General features: G+C 39.5%; 1 protein-coding gene across 1 annotated transcript in view; it reads right to left on the bottom strand.

Annotated features, from left to right (window-relative positions):
- The window catches only part of MBD2 (methyl-CpG binding domain protein 2), a 66,336-nt gene that overhangs the window by 4,649 nt on the left and 36,782 nt on the right, over positions 1–24,905 (bottom strand). Inside the window, exons 4-5 of the mRNA XM_019815286.3 lie at positions 6,107–6,197; positions 4,616–4,793 (exon numbers count right to left, since the gene is read on the bottom strand). Coding sequence (XP_019670845.2) covers positions 4,616–4,793; positions 6,107–6,197 — 269 coding nt within the window. The remainder of the gene's footprint in view (positions 1–4,615; positions 4,794–6,106; positions 6,198–24,905) is intronic.

Genomic DNA, 24,905 nt, shown 5'->3' on the forward strand with positions numbered 1-24,905 from the left:
GCTGCTACTACAGTTTATGTTTAGTTTATCAAAATCACGAAAACTCCCGACAGTACATTTCCTTCTCCTTAACTTTGCAAAACTTTCTCCTACACCCACAAAGCCAAATTGCACAGGAGGCGGGCCTTGCCAAAAAGAGGGAACTTCAGACAGGCAGGTATCCCACATCTCGCTGAGAATTCCTGGCAGGAGTGGATTTATTGCAGTGACCTCTTCTTCAATTTCAAAACTTTCAAGTATGTGAAGATTTGGGGCTGTTGCTATAAGGGAGATTAGAAATAACTCGAAAGCAGGGATAAAAGAAAAGTCATGCGGGAAATAAAGAAGGGGAAGAGATTTGTTCAACAAAGCACAGAGGAAGATGGAGGAAATGGGGGCACGATGGAGTGCCGCATTCTGTCTTTGTTAGGGGCCAGCCCGTCAGAGCTCTTCCCTGGGTTCCCAGTCCTACCGACAGCAGGCCATCACAAAGAAGCAAAGACCAAGGAGAAAAGCCGAACAGCATCTCAACTGAGATGAGCTGAGAGGTTAAGAATATGCCACAAGTTTCTCTGTATCTTGGGGATTGCAGTGGGATCTCAAAAGTGAAAGTTAATAGCGCCAAGTCATAAAAAGAGGTTCTGAACCATTTGGTGGGAAACAAAGCCCAGGAAGAAAGTCTACTGGTATGTACTTTGTGTCTAGAAGTCAGACTAAATTTCAGAGTAGCTCCGTGACAGTGCAAGAGAGGGATTCCTAAAACAGCTCTCCTGAGCAAAGACAGTAAGTAGCAATTCACATCCAGAACCCAGTGAAGAGGCCACGGCTGCAGAGAGAAGGGGGAACCCTAGGAAGGAAGAGGTTCAGGAAACCCAAGACAGGGAAAGAAGTAGAGCCACAAGTGGGGTGCTGGCCTTGACTCGAGAGCGGGACAGATTGCGTCTTGAGGCCAGAGGAAAGGTGGTTAGGACAGATGTAGACTGGGACATGGAACAGCTCAGTGACAAGTAAGAGACACAACAAGCAATACTGAGGGCTCTACAGTGGGGGCTGGGGGGGGAGTGATTTTTCTCTGTCGATATTGAGGAAAACGAAGTGCAGCACTGCCTCAAACCTGGGAAAGTGGTGGGGCGACATTCTGGAAGAGCACGTGAAGCTTCCCTGAGGACGTGCCTCTTGCGTCCTCAGCCAGGTGTAAAGCTGCATGTGCTGTGCTGTATCCCAGCCTGCACGTTTCTTGATCTCCTGAGACTATATCCCAAGTGAGAAGCTAACATAAAACTCTACAGCCACAAAAACTTTAGATGTCCTCTTTACTGCAGTCAAAAAAACAGCACAAGGAGTTAAAAGGTACAGGCTTCCACTTTATACATGAATTTGCACAAAGAGGAAGGCTGTCACTGAGTTAGCCTCTGCCATGTTAAGAAACTGGAGTTGAACAGATTTTCATGTAGTTGGAGCAGGGTCAAGAAGAAACATTGTTTATTTCTTACATAGTCAGTCTCGCCTTGGGCTCCCTGACTCAAGGTTTATGACAAATGGTCTATCAGTCTCATCGGCAATCTCTCACTCCTAGTAACTGAGTATGAGAATCTGCACAAGTGCCCCAGAGTAATCCCATTAGGAAGAAAACAGAGCAAATCTAATGTTTGCCATCGATTCTCTTTTGTCTTGAGCATTCCTTCCCATACTTATGTAAGCTGAAATAAAGCATCTGCATCTGCCCATGGTGGTAGGCAGAATTGCAACAGTCCCTGCCCCTGGAGAGACTCCCTGTGCAGTTCCCTCCCCTTCAGGGAAGGCAGAACTTGTGAATGGGCTGGGATGTCCCTCCGTGATTAGGCTACTGATCAATGGGACCTTGAGTTAATCAAAAGAGATTATCCCAGAGGGCCTCACCTCATAAGAACTCTTACAAGAGGCTGCGCCCTTTTTGAAAGAAGTTGGGAGAGAAAATGTGGAGGGAACCTCAGAGCAAGGAACTGTGAATAGCCTCACCCCACATCCAACAAGACACCAGGGGCCCCAGTCCTACAACTACAAGAAAATGGATTCTGCAAAAATCAAAGGACCTTGAAAGAAGATCTTAGAAGGGAATGCAGTGCAACTGACACTTTGGTTTCCGCCCTGAAAGACCCTGGGCAGAGAATCGACTTGTATATCAGGCCCAGGCCTCCGGCCTACAGAACTGTGAGCTATAAATGGGTGGTGTTTTAGGCTGCTAAGTTTGTGAGGACTTGTTACTTATATTAAAATAACATCCAAGGATTAAAATGTTATCAAATATGCTGAAAAAAATATATACTTAATGTTTAGATCTTTAAATTTTTTTTTTTAAGGTTTATTCATTTCTCAGAGACAGAGAGACAGAGCATGAGCGGGGGAGGGGCAGAGAGGAGGAGAGACACAGAATCCGAAGCAGGCTCCAGGCTCTGAGCTGTCTGCACAGAGCCTGATGCAGGGCTCGAACTCATGGACTGCGAGATCATGACCTGAGTCGAAGTCGGACGCTTAACCGACTGAGCCACCCAAGTGCCCCAATGTTTAGATCTTTAACTGAAGGTCTAATATAAACAGAATATTGGCAGGGCACCGGGACAGCTCAGTCGGTTGAGTGTCTTGACTTTGGATCAGGTCATGATCTCATGGTTTGTGAGTTCCAGCCCCATATCAGCTCATTCCTGTCAGCGCAGAGCCTGCTTCAGATCTTCTGTCTCCACCCACTCTCTGCCCCTCCCACCCCCCTCAAAAAAAAAAAAAAAAAAAAAAGCATTAAAAACAATTAAACAGAATATTGGCTGCACAATTAGAGAAAGGATAATAATTCCATTTGCAATAATTTTGAACCTGTATTAATTCAACAAGAAATGTGTGCATAATAATTTCTGTTATGACAATTAAATCAAATGGATAATTTGTTAAACAAGTTTACCCTAAAAGGAAATCATGGAGATCTGGCTTTGAGATAGTCTGCTCTACTATCAAAAGATCTGCTGTTGAAGGCATCAGCGTTCCCATGACATCAGCCAGAGGCCCTCAGTCTACGCCCACAGTGACCTGGCAGAATCCCTACTGATTTACCCGATATTCATTCCAAGACAGGTAAGAACCTGTCTCCAGGGTAATTTCCTTCCTCAAGGGTAAGAATAATCCAAAGGGCAAGTCGCTTCCTCCTCTTGAATTACATTTTGTTTTTCTTAAAAAATAAAGCTGATCAGGGTTGCCTGGGTGGCTCGGTCGGTTAAGCGGCCGACTTTGGCTCAGGTCGTGATCTCACAGTCCGTGAGTTCGAGCCCTGTGTGGGGCTCTGTGCTGACAGCTTAGAGCCTGGAGCCTGTTTCAGATTCTGTGTCTCCCTCTCTCTGACCCTCCCCTGTTCATGCTCTGTCTCTCTCTGTCTCAAAATAAATAAACGTTAAAAAAAAAAAATTAAAAAAAAAATAAAGCTGATCAATTAAATTCCATGCAATTAATGCATGTGAATGCAACTTTGAGTCATTTTACATCTTTTACATCTTTGCAAAAGGAACTACTTTAAAACCTAGCAAGTGCTTTACAATTACAAACCTAGGTAGACTCACACATTTAAAAACATTTTCATGCCACCTTTTCATGGATTTAGAAAGAAAATACAAATATAAACATTTTAAAATTCTATGATTCAAAACTGCCATCTGCTGGTTTTGTCTAGGAATAATACTCTAATAAAACTTTCTGATTTAACATTCAGAGGATAGAAATGGTGAAAGATATGCATTGTCCTATTTTTAAAGAAAATACAGTGCACTACAATCTCATTATAAGGCAATGATATTCCAGTTCATAAATCCCATATAACAATTTCTTTCTGCTCTGAATATCTGGAATAGTTTGCTTCTTTTGAGCAATGGTTTGCTCATACATTCTGGGCATTATCAATCTGAATTGTACATTTTCTTTTCACTATTTGCTGCTAAAAACTAACTTGTGGAGTAGTCCTGGAGTAAAAGAGGTTAAGAAATGAAGCTCGTGTCCTCTCTTTACCCCTGGCTCTGTTTTACCACTTTATGCTTTACCCTTTGCTTGATATTTGCCATTTGCTTCTCACCGAGCTTGTGTGTGTGTGTGTGCGCGCGCGCATGTGGCCACCTTAAATCTTTACCTGAAACAAGATGAAGCAGAAATGAATAAATCTCTAAACTAAGCCTAAGAGAGTAAACAGAATCAAGATAAGCAAACTGACCTTTGAAAGCACAAGTCAGCTTAAAGCAGCATGGTTACAATTTGTTTTAAAGAAGACACTGGTTTGCAGACAAACCAATGCAAAAAGCAATCACAAAAGGTATCACTGAATGAAAGGGGTTCTTTACAGCAGAAAGGCAGAACCCCAAAATGCAAAAGACACTGCAGTAACACTGTGTAGAGAATACAACTGATGTGTCCTTCAGACATGACCGTGATGATACTTCCAGCTTTTTTCAAGCATGTATTTGTTTTAAATGTCCTATATCACCTTCCATTAGTTTCATAAGAGTTATTAAAAAAAAAAAAAAGTGTAACTTTCTGATTGATTCGTCGTCACTTAACCAGATGTGCCACAGAAACTAGGAGGCAGTATAAAGTTTATCAAATAGGAGTTATATTCTAACTGCCTTACCTAATGTCTTCATCTGTGACAATGAAAGCCTTGCAGAGGGGTTGAGATGTGTTCAGCCAAACAGCGGGGTTCTTTTCCACAGCAGGGGAGACCTGCCCTGTGATTGGCGCAGAGCTTGTGTGCAAAGCGCTGGCAACAGCAGATAAAAGAGTCTCGTCATTACTACCTGGACCAACTCCTGCGATCAGAAATACAAACTGGTTAAAGGGACTTCCAGATGTGCTAAGCAAATCTTACATAACCTAAAACAACTGACATTTTTTATGCTTGTTTGGGATCATATATTTAAAAGGATGATATCGTATCTACTGAACAGTTATCATATACCAGAGAATTAACATTCCAAAAAAAAAAAAAGTAACAAAATGGTTGAGCATTTTAATAAAACTTTAACACAACTTCAAAATACATTCTCCAAGGTACTAAACTGTTTAAAGTTGGCTACGTTTCTTCAAGCAGGGTCAATTATTTTAATGAGCTAAATCCCTTCTAAAGTCACATCATATTTGAGTTTCCCTATTAATGCATCCCTCGAGTCCTACAATAGTTACTCCTGCAGGTTTCAATATTAATTTCTGGCAATATCTCAACACTTTTCTTTTGTTTGGGACTTAAAGCCAATGCAAGCATGCTGTACCTGCAGCTCTCACATCCTTTTCAAATACCTAACAAAATATCCAAGTTAACCAATTAATAATAACCAATAGTAACCAACTAATATTAACCAATTAATAATTGCATACCGTGACTACCTACACTACCTACACCATGACTGGCACCAGGACCGCATTTAAATGCACTGCTTGAAGTCCTAAACTTATGAAACCAGTGAAAGCAATAATTTCCAAGAAAAGAGAGGGACGCGATAATGTTCTAGCCATGAATTATGACAATTTTTGAGCAACCCACACTAGATCAACATTTGGAAGCTGAAGTTCTAATACTTGAAAAATAACGCTCCTCTGGAATGCAATTAACATGGGATATGACAGGCACACTAGTTAACTGATTTCTATACCCTGCAGACCCCACTTGCTGATGTTACTGGGCCAAAGTGCCTCAGTTCCCACTGCTACATGCAGCAGCAGTCTGTGCAGGGAGAGACAGAAGAGTTATTAGCTGTTCTTCTGATAAGAGGAAGAGTGAAAGAGCAAGCATTGAAGCCAGATGCTGCTTTGAACAGGAAGCTTGAGAAATTCTGCCACTCGGCTGCATTTGGTTCTAAAAGCAGCACATGGGTCGATTTATACGGTGAACCTAACCTAAAGCCAAAATTCTTACACAGAAAAAAATCGGAAACATCCCTGCAACACTGTACAAGCTCTTCAAGTACATTCTCCCTGGGTTTACACCAACACAAGAGGGACATCATCCAGAAAGGCACACAATCCCCCAAAGTAAAGACCCTGTCTCAATCATTTCTGACTCCCACAGCATCTAATACAGAGCCTGGCACATAGTAGGTACTGCTCAACTGAATTTGGATAATACCTTGAAGACCTTTAGGTAGTTCCATGGTTTTTATAATTTGTTCTGTTACATCTGATGCACTAAGTCCTTGTAGCCTCTTCTCCCAGAAAAGCTGTAAGGCAAAACATCACTGTTAATAGACATTCTTGGACCAAGAAAGTAGCGCATCGATGCTGCTGAATGATGAAACTGAAATCATTTCAAGAGTTTCCTAATTTCCCCACTTTTGTCCTTACATATACTAAATGATACTCCAAATATGAATTATTTCAACATGTCATAATTCTTTAAAATGATATTAATCAAAATTTTCTTATTTATGCAATCTATTCACTTGTTACAGTATTATAGATTTTTATATGCTATATATTATATATAGTACTTCATAAGGTAACTTCCAAAGAATGTAACTTGAATTATTAAAGATTTCATTTGGTATGAAAATTTAATGTTATAATTTATCAGGGAAAGAAAACAAATTATATTATAAATACCCCTTTATTCAATATCATTAGGGAAAGAGCTCCTCCACCTGTGTGATTCTTCCCCAAAACTGAAGTTTAGTATTTAAGGGGTCAAGAGCCAGTTTTTATGAAAACTTTTCTAAAATGTTTTGTATACTTCCTTGCTTTTTGAGCAGGGTGTCACGTTCATTGGTGACTTTCTCCCTGTTGCAGAGAGCCCAGATCACCTGAGTCACTTAGTGGCCCCATGCCATCATTCTGGACATGAGTCAGCACACTGAAGGCTCCTCATACTCTATGGGGCCACTGAGGTATGCAATTGCTTATTCAAACACTAAATGGTCCAAGACAGTTCTGCTGTTTGGTTTTCATATCCTTTCCGTACTTCATTTTCTCTCCTAGTTAGCTATTACTTCTCAATAATGTCATTCATTTGTTCAACATGTATTTACTGAGCTCCAACTACGTGCTGCCCCGTGGATGCGTCAGTAGATGAGATACACTGGGTCTCTGTCCTCAAGACTTATCTCTTTTCTAGTCTGTTTCTTATTCACTGTAGCCAAAACAAAACAAAACCAAAAACAAAACAAAACAAAAAACAGATAAAGGAATTCCTTAGTCTGTATATTTGTCTTTAATCCCAGATACCTGGGGCTTGTCAAAAGTAGGTACTGAAAAAACACTGGTACTAAGAAAAATATTGAATGACTGAATATGGGAATAAAGGACTCAGAATGAGGATCCTGAGGGGCACACAAACCCAAGTTGAAACCCCAGTTCTAGATGTCTAAACCTTCAACTGCCTCTTCTGTAAAATGTGACAGTAATGAGAACCATGTAAGATTAATGTGGGGATTAAATAGGGCAATGTATGTAAAGTACCTGTCATGGGGAGTCGGCACAAGGTTTATCATATTTACTTTTAGCAAATTTTGACCACTCTGAGGGCTTATATTCTGACTTCTAGATATATGAGAAGTATCAGGTAACTGCCCTCCAGACAAATGCAAGATACAATAAAAATCTCTTTATGGCAGAAGAGTTACACGCTGGATCTCTAATAACCTCACTGCTAGCACCAAGAGTAACCTGCAATAGAATGCTTCACTCTCCTCTGAAGACGGCTGGTATATGGTAACAACTCCTTACATCTCCCTATAAATTATGTCATCAGCAGAATATGTGGTCAACGTATATGAGGACACGAATGCATTAATTATCATGGGTGAAAAATAGTTAGGTGAAGGTAATAATTGATAAATGTGATAAATGTCCCAAAAAAACCCCACCTGCTATTCTCTTTTTGTGGGAAATAATATTATCTATGCATTGATTATCACAACTATGGGAAGAAAAAAAAAAACAAGGAAAACAAAAGCCAGTCAATTCCTAATGAAAAAGGAAAAGTATTCAGAGGAATCAGTGAGTATGATATTAGCAAGCACCTTTAAAATAAAATAACTTAATTTGCAAAATAAATCAACACTACCAAAAAACAAAGTATAGATATTATGTACAGATATGATTACTAATATTTTACATACTAACATTTTACATAAAATTCCATTGCTAGATATCAAAAGTTCAATTTTTTTACATTCTATAATTTTTAATTCTTAATTTTTAAATTCCTATTAACTGAAAGGAAAACGATAGAACATTTAGAAAGGAAAGTCTTGCAAAATAAACCTTGGACTGAGAAACGAAGTGTATGGATCTGGATTACAAGTCCTGGTATCACCACATGCCATCTCACAGCCCTCAACTAAGTCTGAAGTTGAATATGATATGCACCGATGACCTCTGTATAAATGAAATGCTTATGCCATGAAAATGGAGGCACATGGATTTACGTAGGTGGATGTGTGTAGGTGACTGTGTATTTCTGCCCCCACTCGCGCTCCCCAGAGGAGGTGGGGGATATGGGAGAAGGAAAAAAAGGCTGGTTTGATAAAACAAAACATACACTGGGTGTAGGTCACCACTGCCCTGCGCTCCATCCTCTCCACCACTCATTCAACACTATCAGCTCACCTAATTTTTGAGAGAACTGAAACAGTCTTCATGAGATAAATGTCTGTTTACAAATCCGTATGTTCCTGGGGCGCCTAGGTGGCTCAATCGGTTGAGCAACCGACTTCGGCTCAGGTCATGATATCACAGTTTGTGGGTTCGAGCCCCGCATCAGGCTCTGTGGTGACAGCTCAGAGCCTGGAGCCTGCTTCTGATTCTGTGTCTCCCTCTCTCTATGCCCCTCCCCCACTCATGCTCTGTCTCTCTCTGTCTCAGAAATAAAAAAACTTACAAATCTTTATGTTCCTAACTCATGTTCCCTACATTAATTTTCTCAGGCCCCTACCCGTTTTGTTTGTTTGTTTTAGGGTTGGGAACTTCTTTACATTTGAAAATATTTCTTAAAATGACATAGGCATCATGCTAAGTGAAAGAAGCTAGTCATTTACATGCTGTGTGATTCAATTTATAGGACATTCTGAGGAAAAAAAAAACCTATAGGGAGGTTGCCAGGGATTAGGGGTGGAGGGAGGGTCTGACTACAAAGGGTCAGCACAAGGGAATTTTTTGGGGACTGGAATTGTACCCTTTGTTTTTATCCAGCTGCTAGAATTACCATTTTCTTTACTTTTCAAGCCAGTTCCTCAAGGAATGACTGATACGTACTACCTCCATCCCCCACTTCCACTTGACTACCCCCTTCCCATTCCCCATGAATTTTCACCAAATTTACTCTTGGAGGCAGTCAGCTCCTGTCACCAAATTCAACGACCTCTTCTCTTTCTCTCTGGTCATCTTATAACCCTGCATATGCTGTGGAGAGGTACAGCGAACGGAGAAATCTTCCTCTGCCTAACTTTAAAATTTTCTGATCTGCTCATTTATGAATTCTATGTTTTCATTAGGTGACAAATTGTGGCCATCTGGAGTTCTTATTACTTCTCCAGCTATTAGAAGGCTAAAGGCAAAAACACTGAAATGATGAGTCTCCTTAAATGTGTAAGGAGTCTCCCTCTGTGACAGCGATCCCGTCTCTTCCACCACACCTTCATAAGCACTATTGCTTTCATGAATCCTAACCTACCCACTGAAAATCTGATTTCACCTGCCAAATCAATGATATTCTCAGTGTAACCTTGTTGCCTGAGGCCAAATAATCAATGTAATACTTTTAAGGAGCAGTGATTTAATATTTGGAGAAACTCCCAAAACGTGCTATCACCCTCAGTTATTATATCCCTTTCTAAGTCCCCACTACTTAGACCCTCCAGGTGCCTCTAACACCTTTTCTTTATCACCCTCCAGCATGTAAGAAAACTGGAGAGAGCCCATGTGTGCATGATGTCATATGGCCAACAGTCTGGGCAATGCCTGATCCAGTAGACTAGCCAATGGAGAAGCGAGGCTGGGGATTAAAAGTCATCTAAAACCACAAAAGTGTCTAAAATGTCAGCGACAGGGGCAGTGCAGCTTTGGAGGAACTCCCTCCCCGGAAAATGGAGTTCACGTCCACAGCTTTGTTCCTCACATGAAGATGCATGTAATTCTATCTTGGAGTCCCAGGGGACAAACAGGATCGTGTTATGAAAGCTGTTTCTTTAGTGAGATGATCAAATCTGTTTTCTGAAAGTAAACCAACCCAGAATACAACTGCAGCATTTTCTTCTCTTAACTGCTGTGGATTTAACTGGGACTTTGGGAAATTTGTTCAACTGGCCTTACAGAGGATATCCAAAAGAGAGGATGAAGAAGAAACTGGGATAGCAAAGCAGCTCCCCACAACCACACACAAACACACCATCCCTATTCTGATGCAGTAGGAACTCAGGCTAGTCATGTTTATTAGTACTGTCCTCTATCACCCTGAACTTGATCATGTGTACCATGAAGGAATCCGTGCTCTTCTGGGGAAGTCAGAACAACACGGTTTACCGGAAAAAAGTAATTAGAGGATCTCTCCAGATTCAACAAATATTCTTTTAGTGCCCATTATACACAAAGTATTTTGTCAGGTACTGAGGATAGTTATTAGGATAACTGGTAATCACTGCCCTCCAGGAGCTTACTGCTTGTTGGGAAATGAGCAAAACTCTACAAGATAGACTGTGATACCCGCAACAAAGAAGATACGAAATGAACTTCAATTTGGGAGAATCCAGGAAGGCTTTTAGAAAGAGGTAGCTCTTGATTTAAAAAAAAAAAAAAAAAAAAAAAAATGTATAAGAATTCTACACAGGAGGAAAGACTACTCCAAACAAGGAAATCACTTAAGCAAAGGCAAGGAGGTGAGACAGGGAGTATAGGTCACTATTTCTAAATGTTCTTATACAGAAGAATAACCAGAGTGGCTTGTTTTAAATCTATATTCCAAGGTCTCAGCCCTAAAGATTCTGTTCAGTAGGTCTGGGGTTATAGGGCTTGCTTGGTTTTCTTTCTTTTCTTTCTTTCTTTTGTTCTTTCTTTCTGTCTCTTTCTTTCCTTTCTCTTTCTTTCTTTCTTTCTCTTTCTCTCTTTCTCTCTTTCTTTTACAAGTGTCTTAGGTGATTTTGATGCAGGTCCAGGGATCTCAGTTTGAGAAAAGCTGGTTTGGTCTGTGGTGAAAGAATGGTGGTACACACATAACGCTGGTGTATACTGACCACCAAGATCTCCGAGTTTTATTCCTGATTATACCAGAAAGTAAAAAATATATTATTCTATTCTGTTCTTGCAGAGGACTGGAGGAAGATATTTGCCTTCCTCTTTTTCATTGTAGGAAGACATGTGTCAACGTATATTTAAGAGTATACCAAATTGTTCAGGTGTAAATAGGGAAAGGGCTGACCTAAAGTTCTTTTGGTGCCCAGTCATATTCTCTTGGTGGAATAAGAGGAGGAGAAAGAGGACAACTACCACTTATCCACCAAGCCCTTTCCACAGGCCTGGCACTGCGCTCAGTGCTTTATGTGCAGAAATCCTATGAATCTTTCCTATAGCATTTTGAAGAAGACATTATTAGTCCCATGTACAGTCACTTACCAAAGGTTATGTAACTAGTCAGTGGTGCAGTTGGAATTGAAACTCAAGTCAGGGTGATTAAACAGCCCTGATCTTAACAATAAAAGCTCTGGAAGAGCATTTCCATATTTGGCTCTGTGTTAGATCATAAGGTAACAGGCCTCAGACCCTTCCATTCATGAAATCAAAGGCTGACAAAAGTTTAATACATATGAAGAGACGTATCAAGTTGCTTAGTTCATCTGCCTGTTAAGTCATACTGGGTAAGTCGTCAATTGCAGGCAATCTGTGCTGATGCCTGCCCCCTCCTCATGCAGAATTAAGAGGCCCACACTTGTACTAGATTTAGATTAAAGCCAGCATAGAATTTTAAGAAGATATCAAATCATAATTCAGTGTAGCTTATATGATAAAAACCAAAGAATTGATATAATATATATTCTCTGAAAATGAGCTTTCTTAGAATTAATTGCAAGTATCAACCCCATTGAATATCAAATTTTTATTTGGTAAATAGAAATTAAAGTCTGAGAACCGCTACTCCAAGAAAACATTTTCAGGTAAATCCCACTAACAATAGAGTGGTAACAGGTATTTCATAAAACAAGAGAGAGGGTGTGATTTACTATAAGCATACATAACAGAAGGCTTTTGAATTTTTTCTATAAGAACACTGTTTTAGGTTCATTATATTAATATCTATTTCTCATGAAACATTGAAAAGCATGTAGATCAAATATACCACTATTATTTTCATCCACCATTGTATTTAATTTGAAAAACACTGATGTGTCTGTGTCGTGTTCATAAAAAATTCACTGACAAAAAGAAATTGACCTTCTATTTATACTCATAACATCAACCTGACAACTTGACAGGCAAGTCAGAGGGCAGAAGATTTAACTTCTGAGTAGCAGAGTGAATGTCAGTGGGCTTGTGTTCAAACCCTTGCTTTGTCATTTACTAGCTTTCCAAAGTTAAACCACTCAACCTGTCTCAGTATCAGTTTCCAACTCTATGGAAAAGGACAATAAAAAACAATCTCAAAGGGTTATAGAAACTAAATGAGGAGGTTTCACAAACACCTGAACGTGCTAGTACAGAGCAAGTATCATTTTCCCACATTTTTCCCACAAGTCTTTCAGCACACTGATCATACATACAGTGGCATTCAATAAGCAGTTGGTCATCTTATTACAATTAGCAAACATAATCAGATCAGAAATTAATCAACTCTGAAAGGTGAGTATTCATACATGAACACTGAGCACATGCACATGAATCTGCCCTTCCCTCCCAGATTTTCAGCTGGGCTTTTCTTGCTACAAAAATCTTACAACTCCTCCTTTTCCTCTTCTCATCCAAGCCAGACTGCCTCTCACTTAGACCAAAGCTGGTTGGGAGAGCTCTGGTGAGCAGGACCAGCCACATTATTTGCAGGACCCAGCACAAAATGAAACTCTGAGGTCCCTTGTTCAAAAAGTATTAAGAATTTCACGATAGCAACGAGGCTAAACCCATGCAGTACAAAAGAGCCTTCCCTTAACCCCTTGTTAAAATAACCCAAGGATCTTTCATCCCTCCTGCCACTCCTCATTTGGAGGACCGTGAAAGGATCACTGCCAAGGCTCCTCCCAGTTGAGCAGTAGGAGTGAAGAAGGAGGGAAGCCCAGGCAGTGAAGAAACCACATCGGGGAAGAACGGACAGAGCCTCGAGAAGGATCACAATTTTGTTCTATTTAAAGTCCAGCAAATAACATGGGTAGCTTTTAATTAAGATTTCCTGAAACTGTAATTTTCTTGTTATTTTTACTCCATCTATTTCCATGTTGTGATGATACTAAAGCCCTTAGAAAAACCTCAAAAGGTCTCTGAGCTTATTTCAAGAATAGAAGGTAGGAGAGAATCAGGGAACCCAGACTACATTTCTGTCCTGCCATTAAGCAAGAAGAGAAAGGGCGGGGGGGGGGGGGGGGGGGGCGGGGGGGACTTGAAGCAGGAACAATGGTTTAAAGTAGTGTCTCAGTCTTGGCCGTATTAACATTTTGGGTTGGATAATTCTTTGTTGTGGATGTTCAACAGCATCCCTGGCCTATATCTGCTATATACCAGCAGCACCACCCCAGCTGTGACAACCAAAGGTGTCTCTACACATTGCCAAATTTCCCTGAGTACGGGGAGGTGGGGAGGTGGGGGGGGGGGGAGGGGAGACGGTACAAAACCGGATCTGGTTGAGAACCTCTAGTCCAGACAAAGACAAGGAGGGCAGGGTGGGAGGCTTACAATGCGAGGGGCCCAAACCTCCTCGCTGCACAGAAAGAAGAGCCCTCCAGTGGCATATGCTATGACTGCAGTCAGCTCCTTTCTCAACTTCCAAGAGTCTCCCAGCTTCTCACTCCTGGACCTTGTAAGAACCACCCTACATGGCCTAGAGCTTGGTGCTTCTTTCGTCACTGCCAGATGAGGGTGTGAGTAAGATAAAGCAGAAGTGGGAGAAACCTTTCTTAAGAGATGAAATTTAAGGCTCTTCAAGATAGAAACATGGTTATAAACAGTGATTATTTTTAATAATTCAGACACACCTAAGATTAAATGGTCTTTATAGGCTGGTCTGGGATGTTAGAACCATTTAGAATATATGATTTCTGCTGGACGATGTTAGAGTTCCAAACAACCAAAACATGACACTTTACATCCCAACTCATAAGTTAGATGGAGTCTGTCCATACAGATTTTAGAAGGAGTTCTCTGCTATTACCAAAGGACGAGAGACCATATGCATGTGCAACTCTGCCACTGACTACAGAGAAAGGTACATCTCTGTTCACAATGATTTTAGGTATTCAATAGGTACCTACTTGATTAGGTACTTGAATACCTAATCAAGAAAGGTTGATCTTGACCATGTTAATTTCCATAAGATCTTTATGGGTAGCTATAGGTAGGGCCTGGGCAATTCTAAACTAATAGCCATCTCCCCACAATGAGCCACACAAAAACTTGTAACTGATTTTAGCCCTCACATACTGTTTCAAAATGCATCCTCCCTTAACTTTTGAAATTATATCTCCACTAAAAAAATAAACAAATTGATTATATAGAAACACACTGAAATTTCAATAATGAAACTAAGCAAAGTTCAACTAAAACTCCCATATATCTGAACTCCTATTTCTCATTGTGTATTTTAAACATATACCACAAGCTGAACGTTAGTTCCCATGCCGAGAAGCTGTAACAGACTCTGTGCCAAGCTTAAGGGCCCTTCCACAGTAGATCCCCTCTGGGCCATTTACCTTCCTTGACTTTTCTCCTGTCTCAGAGGAATAAGCACCCTGCTACCTTTCTAAGATTATCCCTACACAGGGCTCTTGGTCTTACCTTCTGCCTTCTCCTGACCTTGCCCCATGAATTTGCCCAACTTCTCCTCCCACATTTCCCATTTTCCCTCTTCCTCTCCTTGGGCTTCTTCTGAAGAGACAGATACACTCCAACACTGATAACCTAAAAATGTCCTTGTGCACACTTCTCCCTCAGACCAGCTCCAACTTCCTCTTTCTACTAGGAGGGAAACTTTCCCTCTGATTTCTCCACCTTCCATCCATTCTCTTCCTTCTAGACTCTTCTCCTATTTTTATGTTAACACTGACCTGCCCAAGGTCAGTAGCCTTGTAATTACCAAATCCAATTCCTAATTCAAGCCTCTTTTACCCTGCTTCACTGTTGAATCACTTGCTGCAGAAGACTTACGAAACTGCCTTTTATGATGGTTCTCTTTACATTTCTGTATTTTCTATTACTATTAAGCAACAAATTAAAATTTCTAATGGTAATAGTCAAAGAAATAAGACTATGACTTATAAGACTATGACATAAGACTATGACTGTTTTTTCCTAACAAAAACAAATCTTTAAAGTACATAAATGTGATAGATACACCTTGTAAAGTGTCTGAGGACAAGTGGCACCTAGGTGGCTCGGTCTGTTAAGTCTCTGACTTCGGCTCAGGGCATGATCTCATGGTTTGTGAGTTTGCATCTGAGAGCCTGGATCCTTCTTCGGATTCTGTGTCTCCCTCTCTCTCCGCCCCTCTCCCATTTGCGCTGCCTCTCTCTCTCTCTCTCTCTCTCTCTCTCTCTCTCTCTCTCTCTCTCAAAAGTAAATAAACATTAAAAATAAATAAATAAGTAAAATGTCCGAGGACCAAAGTGCTAATATTTTGTAAAATAGAAGAACCAAAAAAATGACCTTCAACATCTCACCATTTTAAAGAGTGTTAATCTGCAGAATCTTTCTATCAAGAGCATGATGTTAGACACAGAGTTGGCACTCAAATGTTTTAGGGATGAATTTGTGGCTAAGTAGGAGTACATGGTAACAGAAACACTGGTTTGAGAGTTGAATGTTTTAGTCCTGACTCAACTATTAAACAGATGTGCTGTCTTAGGCAAGTCACTTAACCTCTTTGGATGTATTTTCGCTAGTAAAATAGAATTACCAGTAACAGTCTTAACCATCTCAGAAGGTCATCAAAACAATGATGATACATGAGTAAATTCTTTGAAAATATAAAATATTTATTGAATTTTTCATTTTCTAATGTTAGGATTTCATAAATTCAATGAATATTTGATTCACTTTTCTAAGGCTTTTGCTAACTCTAATCAAAGAACAAAGGACCTTGTCATGTATTTGTAGACTAAAGCAAAACCCAGAAAATGTGCACTTTATATTCACTGACTCATGAAAAGCTAAATATGCAAGACACTGGGTTAGGGCTATACAGAGGAATGATGTTTCCTGCCCAGAAGGAATTCACTGGCCAGTTTATAAAGTGCTCTATTTCAAATCAACCCCATATGATATCTGAGTTGTCTAGTTCTGGTCAGCAAAAACAACTTAACTTAAATACTATGGCCTGCAAACATCAAAAGCCAAATCCAAGCTACCTTCTTATTTTGTGAGAGTGGCCCAGGAAGAAAGGGTAAGACCATGACCAGAAAATTACTATGTAAATCAAGGAAAAGCTCAATTCGTGTGGCTGTGTAAAAGATAACAATTTGGGCTCAAGAGGCTGGAAAAACGAAGCAAATAGCAAAACTCAGAGTTGAGGGGGATGCAGGTGTGGTACATCTGCTGTAGCCACTTGTCCAAATTTTGTCAGGAGTGCTATTGAACTTACACAAGGTGGGCATGTAATGCTTGTCAAAATATTATGAAGTCTTAGACTACCAAATGTGAAAATTATGAAATGCACAAATTCCTAGAAAAACATATTCTCAAAACTGATACAAGAAGAAATGAAAATGTGAGTATTTATCCATGTACCTATCAAATAAATTGAATCTGTAATTTCAAGCTTTCCTATTTAAAAAAAAAAAAAAAAAAGGCTGAGATACCTCACAATTAATTCTTCCAAACATATAAAGAAAAGTACCAATTTTATACAAACTCTTCCAGGGAAGGTTAAAAGAAGGATCACCTCCCAGCTTATTTTATAAAGCCAGCAAAACCTTGATACTGAAGACTGAAAAGAAAATTATGAGAAAACACAAGCCAATCTCTCTAATCAATATAAATGCAAAAAATTCTAACCCACGTAACAACAAATCTAAACAGCAATAACAATGATAGTACATCATGACCATATTTAGCTTAATCTAGAAATTCAAGTCTTGTGTAACATTCAAAAAACCTCAACCAATGCAATCCACCACATAAACTAATTACTATAATTCATGATATTAACAGAAAAGAATAAAAACCATTTCAGCACTTAACTAGATAGAGAAAAGAATTTGATAAAATTCAATACCCATTTATGAAAGATAGCCTCAGTAAACTAGGAATAGAAGTGAATTTCCTTAATCTGACAAAGGGTATTTACCAAAAACAACCCTACAGCAAGTATACTTAATGAAGAAACATTAAAAACATTCCCTGGTAACACAATGAGACAGGGATACGTGTTATCACTCTTATTCAAGATCATATTGGAAGTCCTAGCCAGTGAAATAAGACAAAAAACAAACAAACAAACAAACAAATGTTTAAGGGTCAGCAGGGAATAAATAAAACTCTCATTTGCGATGACCATGTTTCTTCATGTATAAAGTTGAAGAGACTCATTGATTACTTAATAAGTGAATTTAGAAAGATAAATCAGTACAATGTGCAAAATCAGCTTATTTCTACATATTAGCAACAGACAACTAGAAAATTAAAGAAATTAACGTAATCACTTAGAGTAGTATCAAAATACACCAAATATCTAGAAATCATTTAAAAATATGTAAGATCTGGGGCACCTGGGGAGCTCAGTCGGTTAAGCATCCGACTTCGGCTCAGGTCATGATCTCACAATTCGTGAGTTCGAGTCCCATGCCGGGCTCTGTGCTGACAGCTCGGAGCCTGGAGACTGCTTAGGATTCTGCGTCTCCCTCTCTCTCTGCCACTCCCCTGCTGGTACCCTGTCTCTCAAAAATAAATACACGTTAAAAAAAAAAAAAAAAAAAAGACTGGACAAGGTAAGTCTAAAACGTATGTAGAAATGCAATGAGCCAAAACTAACCAAGATAATCCTGAACCAAGACTAACAAAACTGGAAATGCATACGACCAAGTATCAAGAATTCTTATGAAACTATAATAATGACGACAGTGAGGTACTGGAAAAGAAAAGACAGACCAATGAAAAAGAACTGAGTGTAGAAATTGACTCACATGTACACAGACCAAAAATAGAACTGGGAGTCCAAAAACTTTCATAAGACTTTTACACATTTGCATTTCGACAATGCAGAGCAATGAAAAATAATGTACTTTTCAGTCAATGATGCTGGGTCAAACCAGACTGCATCCAAGCAGAATAAAGTTATTTCTAACGTGCAGATTCTCAAAACCTTTACCTCCCACTACATTTTATGAGAAAGGTACTGGAGGATTAGTTACAGCAGAAGGTATATACTAAGACAGAGGAAGACAGAAATCCAGAAAATTCCAACACAGAAGTGCAGCAAAGGAAATCCCTGGAGCTGCAGCTACATGGCAGGACCAGAGAACAAATTCAGCCCAAGTGGGGTAGAGGGGACTCAGGAAAAACACAGCAAGGAATTGCATGGATTTCAGCATAAGAAAAATATGATTGATGGGCATGTGGCAGAAGTACTGATGCATTAGAGACGATCAACTATAAAGAAACCTAGCATACAATTCTTAAGATTAACAACAACAAATTATGAAAGCGTTCAGATGATGACTGGGCATTATCTGCCCTACCCATGAATATTTCCAGTCATAATAATGTAAACCCTGACTATTTGACCTATTTAACTAAAAACATGATACACTATGTTGGGAACACGAGAGCAGAGAGAGAGAACTAGGTACTCATCTACCACCACGAGCTACCCGCCTCAATTATTTCCATATTCCTGTCAGTGACAACATTCTCCCAGTTACCTAAATTCTTGAGACTTTTTTTTTAATTTTTTATTTTACTTTTGAAAGACAGAGAGAGAGAGAGAGCGCGCGCACGCGCGCGCGCGCAAGTGGGGGAGGGGCAGAGAGAGAGAGAGAGAGAGAGACAGACAGACAGACACACAGAATCTGAAGCAGGCTCCAGGCTCCGAGTCGTCAGCACAGAGCCCGACGCGGGGCTCAAACCCACAAACAGTGAGATCACGACCTGAGCCCAAGTAGATGCCCAACCAACTGAGCCACCCAGGCGCCCCTCTGAGACTCTTCTCATAAGCACCGCTGAACAGTCAACAAATTTCATCCATTACTTTATGACCAGCATGAAGCAGATCTTATCATTTGTGCCCTAATTTCCTATAGCTTCTTGGTGTTTTCCTAGCCTTAAGTCATTCTTTATATTACATACAATAACCAAATTAAGACCTCTGTCTAGAATGTTCTCCTCCATACTTCTCTGCTTTTGAAGACCATATATTATGTGTTTTTTTTTCACTGCACTTATCATACCATGGTACATTATGTACATATTTGTCTGTCTCTCTTCCTATTACAGTAGAAGGTAAGATCCATGAGATCAGGGGCTGTTATTTTGTTCACTGAACTATCCCTACTACTTGGGTAAGGGCCTGGCACAGGTTGAAGGCTCAATTAAAGATTTTTTAATTTAAAAAAATTCACTAATTAATTCATTGAGTCAACAAATGCATATTAAACACTGACATAATGGAGATATTGTGGATAAAGTGATGAGTAATTAATACAGTTAGATCAGAAAAGGAGAAGGGAGAGATCCTAAGGAGGATCTCTAAACCCAGACTTGATCAGTTAGAGGTTTTCGAAACAGGTAAAGTGATATCTAAGTTCACACTTGAGGGAGGAGTAGAATATAGATAATTAAATGTAGGAAAGAAAGCAGGATGAAATATGACCAGGGGATGCAGGGGCAGGAGGCGGCCATGAAGTGGAGTGAATCAATAGCATGTTCAAAAATCTGCAAAAACTTTCATGTGATTCACATGTAGAACAAGAAAAGAAAGTGAAGCCAAAAAGATAAGCAAAAGCCAAATCATGAAGGACTTTGTAAGTCATGTTAGGTGTTTTAACTTTGTACATCATACTTAGGGGTTTTTTTCCTAAAACCTTATAAGAATCATTGAAAGCTTTTGGGAGAGGTAACACTGTCAGATCTTCATGTCAGGTGGAGTTTCTGGATGCAATATGAAGAATAAATTGAAGAGAATAAGAAGCAAAGAGATGAGACGAAATGACATTTACCTGGTACAGGGATGGAGCAAGTGAATATTCAGGAGACAGAGTCAATTGGACTTGTCGGCTAATCAGAGGTTTAGGGTAAATGATGGGAAGAGTCTAGGATGATGCTCAGGTTCTGGCTTAGGCAGCTGAGTGGACAGTGGTACTTTCATTAAGATAAACAAAGCACATAGAAGAAAGGGCCAGAGGTGCCCGGGTGGCTCGGTCGGTTAAGCATCCGACTTCGGCTCAGGTCATGATCTTACAGTCTGTGAGTTCAAGCCCCGCGTCGGGCTCTGTGCTGACAGCTCGGAGCCTGAAGTCTCCTTCAGATTCTGTGTCTCCCTCTCTCTGACCCTCCCCCATTCAAGCTCTTTCTCTGTCTCAAAAATAAATAAAAATTAAAAAGAAAAGAAAAGAAAAGAAAAGGGCCGGTTAAATAGGGTGATGAAGGAGATTACACAAGATGAATCACAAGTGCTGGTAAGACTTGCAAGCAAATAATGTTAGTAGATGGAGAGATACAAACAACTGGAGCTCAGAATGAAGACGTAGATTTGGAAATCATTAACATACAGATGACAACAGAAGCCATGAGAATGAATGAAATCATCTGCACAGGCTTTACATACAAAGAAGAATGCACAGTTTTCCCTGGGAAGATGGGTAGAGAAAAAGGAACCTAAGAAAGGGAATAAGAAAAAACAAAAAGGGAGGAAAACCAAGAGAGTAGAGCATTACAGAATAAAAGAGTATTTCAGAAGGCAGGGTAGTCACAGTGCCTAGTTAGAGCAGGTTAAGTACTGCAATCTAAGGGTGGAAATTTGTCCATCCAATTTAATGGCAATCATCAGCAGTCTTTTTTTTTTTTTTTAATTTTTTTTTTTTTTTAATGTTTATTTATTTTGGGGACAGAGAGAGACAGAGCATGAATGGGGGAGGGGCAGAGAGAGAGGGAGACACAGAATTGGAAGCAGGCTCCAGGCTCCGAGCCATCAGCCCAGAGCCTGACGCGGGGCTCGAACTCACGGACTGCGAGATCGTGACCTGAGCTGAAGTCGGACGCTTAACCGACTGAGCCACCCAGGCGCCCCAGCAGTCTTGATAAGAGACATCCAAGGGGCAGTGGGAACAAAAGTCGTGTTTCAGAGATACCAAAAATAAGAGGTAAGGTAGATATTAAATACACACAATTCCAAGAAGTTGTACTGTAAAAGGAAAAGAGAAAACAAATTGCAAAAGGGACACAGAGTAAAATGAATACCTTTTTAAAATGGGGAAGATCGGTGTATATTTAAGAGCTTTTGGGAAGAAGCCAGTTTCACGAGAGAAGTTGCCAGTGAAACATACGTATGACATAATCCATCGAGTGAGATGTCTGAGAAGGTAGGGGGAATGTGTCTGGGGTGTACAGACGCTGGCATTAGCTTTAGGCCACAAGGAGATATGCTCACATTCAGTTCAGAGGGGTAAAAAAAAAAAAAAGCTACTTGTTCAAAATCCTCTAAACACTTCTCATTTGCAAAGTTAAACACAAATGCTCTAGTTTGTTCAACTTCAGAAGTATTCAAATAAGTGAAAATTTAAAATGAAATACCATTTTTATACACTGAGCTACCAACAAGAGAAAGCACTGATAATACACTGACAATGAAGAAAAGCTAAAACTGGAATGCACATAACTTGTCCACAGACTTTTATTTATTTATTTATTTATTTTAATTTTTTTTTTTTTAACATTTATTTATTTTTGACACAGAGAGAGACAGAGCATGAACGGGGGAGGGGCAGAGAGAGAGGGAGACACAGAACCAGAAGCAGGCTCCAGGCTCTGAGCCATCAGCCCAGAGCCCGACGTGGGGCTCGAACTCACGGAACGTGAGATCGTGACCTGAGCTGAAGTCGGACGCTTAACTGACTGAGCCACCCAGGTGCCCCGTCTGCAGACTTTTAAATTGGTGCAACCTTTTGGCAATCAACTTGCCAATGTGAGTCAAAACTCACAGACATTCATACTAATTGTATTTCTGGGAATCTAGTCTGATGAAACAATGTAAGATATAGGAAGGATCTTATCTATATAAAGATACTCACTGGAGTACTACCTACAATAGTGAAAAATAAAAATAACAATATGAAAATGATTAAGTAAATCATATGCTAGCATAATACACAGTTGTTGGAATAATATAAATTAATTATAAAGTTATAGCACATAAACTATATAAAACATGGCTAAAATTGTATATAATGGTATGTATAAATATTAAGCATGTGTGTGTGTTTGTGTGTACATATGTACATATATATGCGTGTGTATATATATACATGCGTGTATATATATATATATATATATATATATATGTATATATATATACCCATACACATCATCAAAAGATGCATTAAAAGATTGAAAAAATATAAAAAATGCTGGGGCGCCTGGGTGGCTCAGTCGGTTGAGTGTCAACTTCAGCTCAGGTCATGATCCTGTGGTTCATGGGTTTGAGCCCTGTGTTGGGCTGTGTGCAGATAGCTCAGAACCTGGAGCCAGCTTCGAATTCTGTGTCTCCCTCTCTCTGTCCCTCCCTCGCTCACACTCTGTTTCTTTCAAAAATAAACATTAAAAAAAATTAAAATATATATATACATATAAAATACTAAAATACTGTAACTGAATTACAAAAAAGGAATGATGAGAATTTTTTTGTCTATCCCAAATATCTTTCTCTTATAAATATAGGAAATTATAACATTTTTAAAATTTGTAAAGATTGGCACTTAAGGAAACGCGCTACAACATTTTCAGCTCCCACTACTTCCCATGAAAACCCTGATCTGCAAACAACTCGTCTTTTCATTCCCTGCCCATTCCCACTACAATAGCTTTGGTAACACTACTCTCCCTAGTTGGAATGTCCTCGCCCTCCCATCTGCTTTTCTAAATCCCACTCAATCTGCAACGTCCGGCATATGTCCTGTATCTCTTCTAAAGATTTCCCCAACCACCCTAGCCACGGTAAAATCACCTTCTGGAACACCTATAGCATATGTCTGTACTATTTATTTGATCCTTTGTCTACGGCACCTCTCCTCCTACACCACCCAGAATAATGCTTTTAAGTATTTCAGGACAACACGTCATCCACTTCCTCTGCCCAGGAAGCTAATTTTTTTGTCTAGAGAAAAGGAATATAACATCCTCCACGGAACTCTGTGCTTTAGCTTCTCTATTTCTCAATCATAAAAAAACTAAAACAAGTCTATACTAGAAATAACCTTTCAAGGTTACGAAAAAGTAAATGCTCTTAGAATGTCTAGAATGAAGAGTAATTTCCTAGGTTATGGTAACTAAACACTGAAATATTTTACAAACTTTTCATACACAATGTCTTTAAAGTGTATATGTTTTTAAAATTTAACTTCATCTTAAAAGTTTCTTCTAACATATTTTAAAATATCCATTCCAGGGGCACCTGGGTGGCGCAGTTGGTTAAGCGTCCGACTTCAGCCAGGTCACGATCTCGCGGTCCGTGAGTTCGAGCCCCACGTCAGGCTCTGGGCTGATGGCTCAGAGCCTGGAGCCTGTTTCTGATTCTGTGTCTCCCTCTCTCTCTGCCCCTCCCCCGTTCATGCTCTGTCTCTCTCTGTTCCAAAAATAAATAAACGTTGAAAAAAAAAATTTAAAAAAAAAAATATCCATTCTTGGTTACTATCAACGAGCCAAGAGATATTAAATGCTAGCAAGGATGTGGAGGAAAGAGAACACTTGTATACTGCTGGGAATGTAAACTGGCATAGCTACTATGGAAAACAGTATGGAGGTTTCTCAAAAAATTAAAAATACAACTCTCATTTGATCCAGCAATCCCACTTCTTAGTATATATCCAAAGGAAATGAAATTACTGTCTTGAAGAGATATCTGTATTCCCATGTTCACTGCAATATTATTCACAATAGCCAAGACATGGAAACAATCTAAGTGTCTATCAATGGGTGAATGGATAAAGAAATATTATCAGCCATAAAAAAGAAGGAAATCCTGCCATTTCTGACAACATGGATGAATCTCAAGGGCATTATACTAAGTGAAGTAAGCCAGGCAGAGAAAGACATATATGATCTTACTTATATGTAGAATCTAAAAAAGCTGAACTATTAGAAACAAAGAGTAGATTGGTGGTGGCCAGGTGTGGGGGTGGATGGGCAGGTGTTGGTCAAAGGGTATGAACTTCCAGTTATAAGAGGAGTAAGTTCTGGGGACCTAATACACAGCATGGTGACTATAGTTAACAATACTGTATTGTATTCTTTAAAGTTGCTAAGAAAGATCTTAAATGTTCTCACCACCACCACCACAACAAAAATGGCAATTATGTGAAGTGATGGATGTGTTAACTAACCTTATTGTGGTTATCATTTTGCAATGTATATGTGTATCAAATCATCACGTTGTAGACCTTAAGCTTAGACAATGTTGTGTGTCAATTATATCTCAATAAAGCTGGGAAAAAAGCATTCTAAAAAAAAAAAAAAAAAAGGCTGACTTCTAGAAGGGAGTAAAAGAAAATTTCATATCTTTTGAAAGAAGAATTAGCAAATAAAAGGAAAAAATCTAG

Source organism: Felis catus, chromosome D3, assembly GCF_018350175.1.
Source record: "Felis catus isolate Fca126 chromosome D3, F.catus_Fca126_mat1.0, whole genome shotgun sequence".
Lineage (NCBI taxonomy): Eukaryota > Metazoa > Chordata > Mammalia > Carnivora > Felidae > Felis > Felis catus.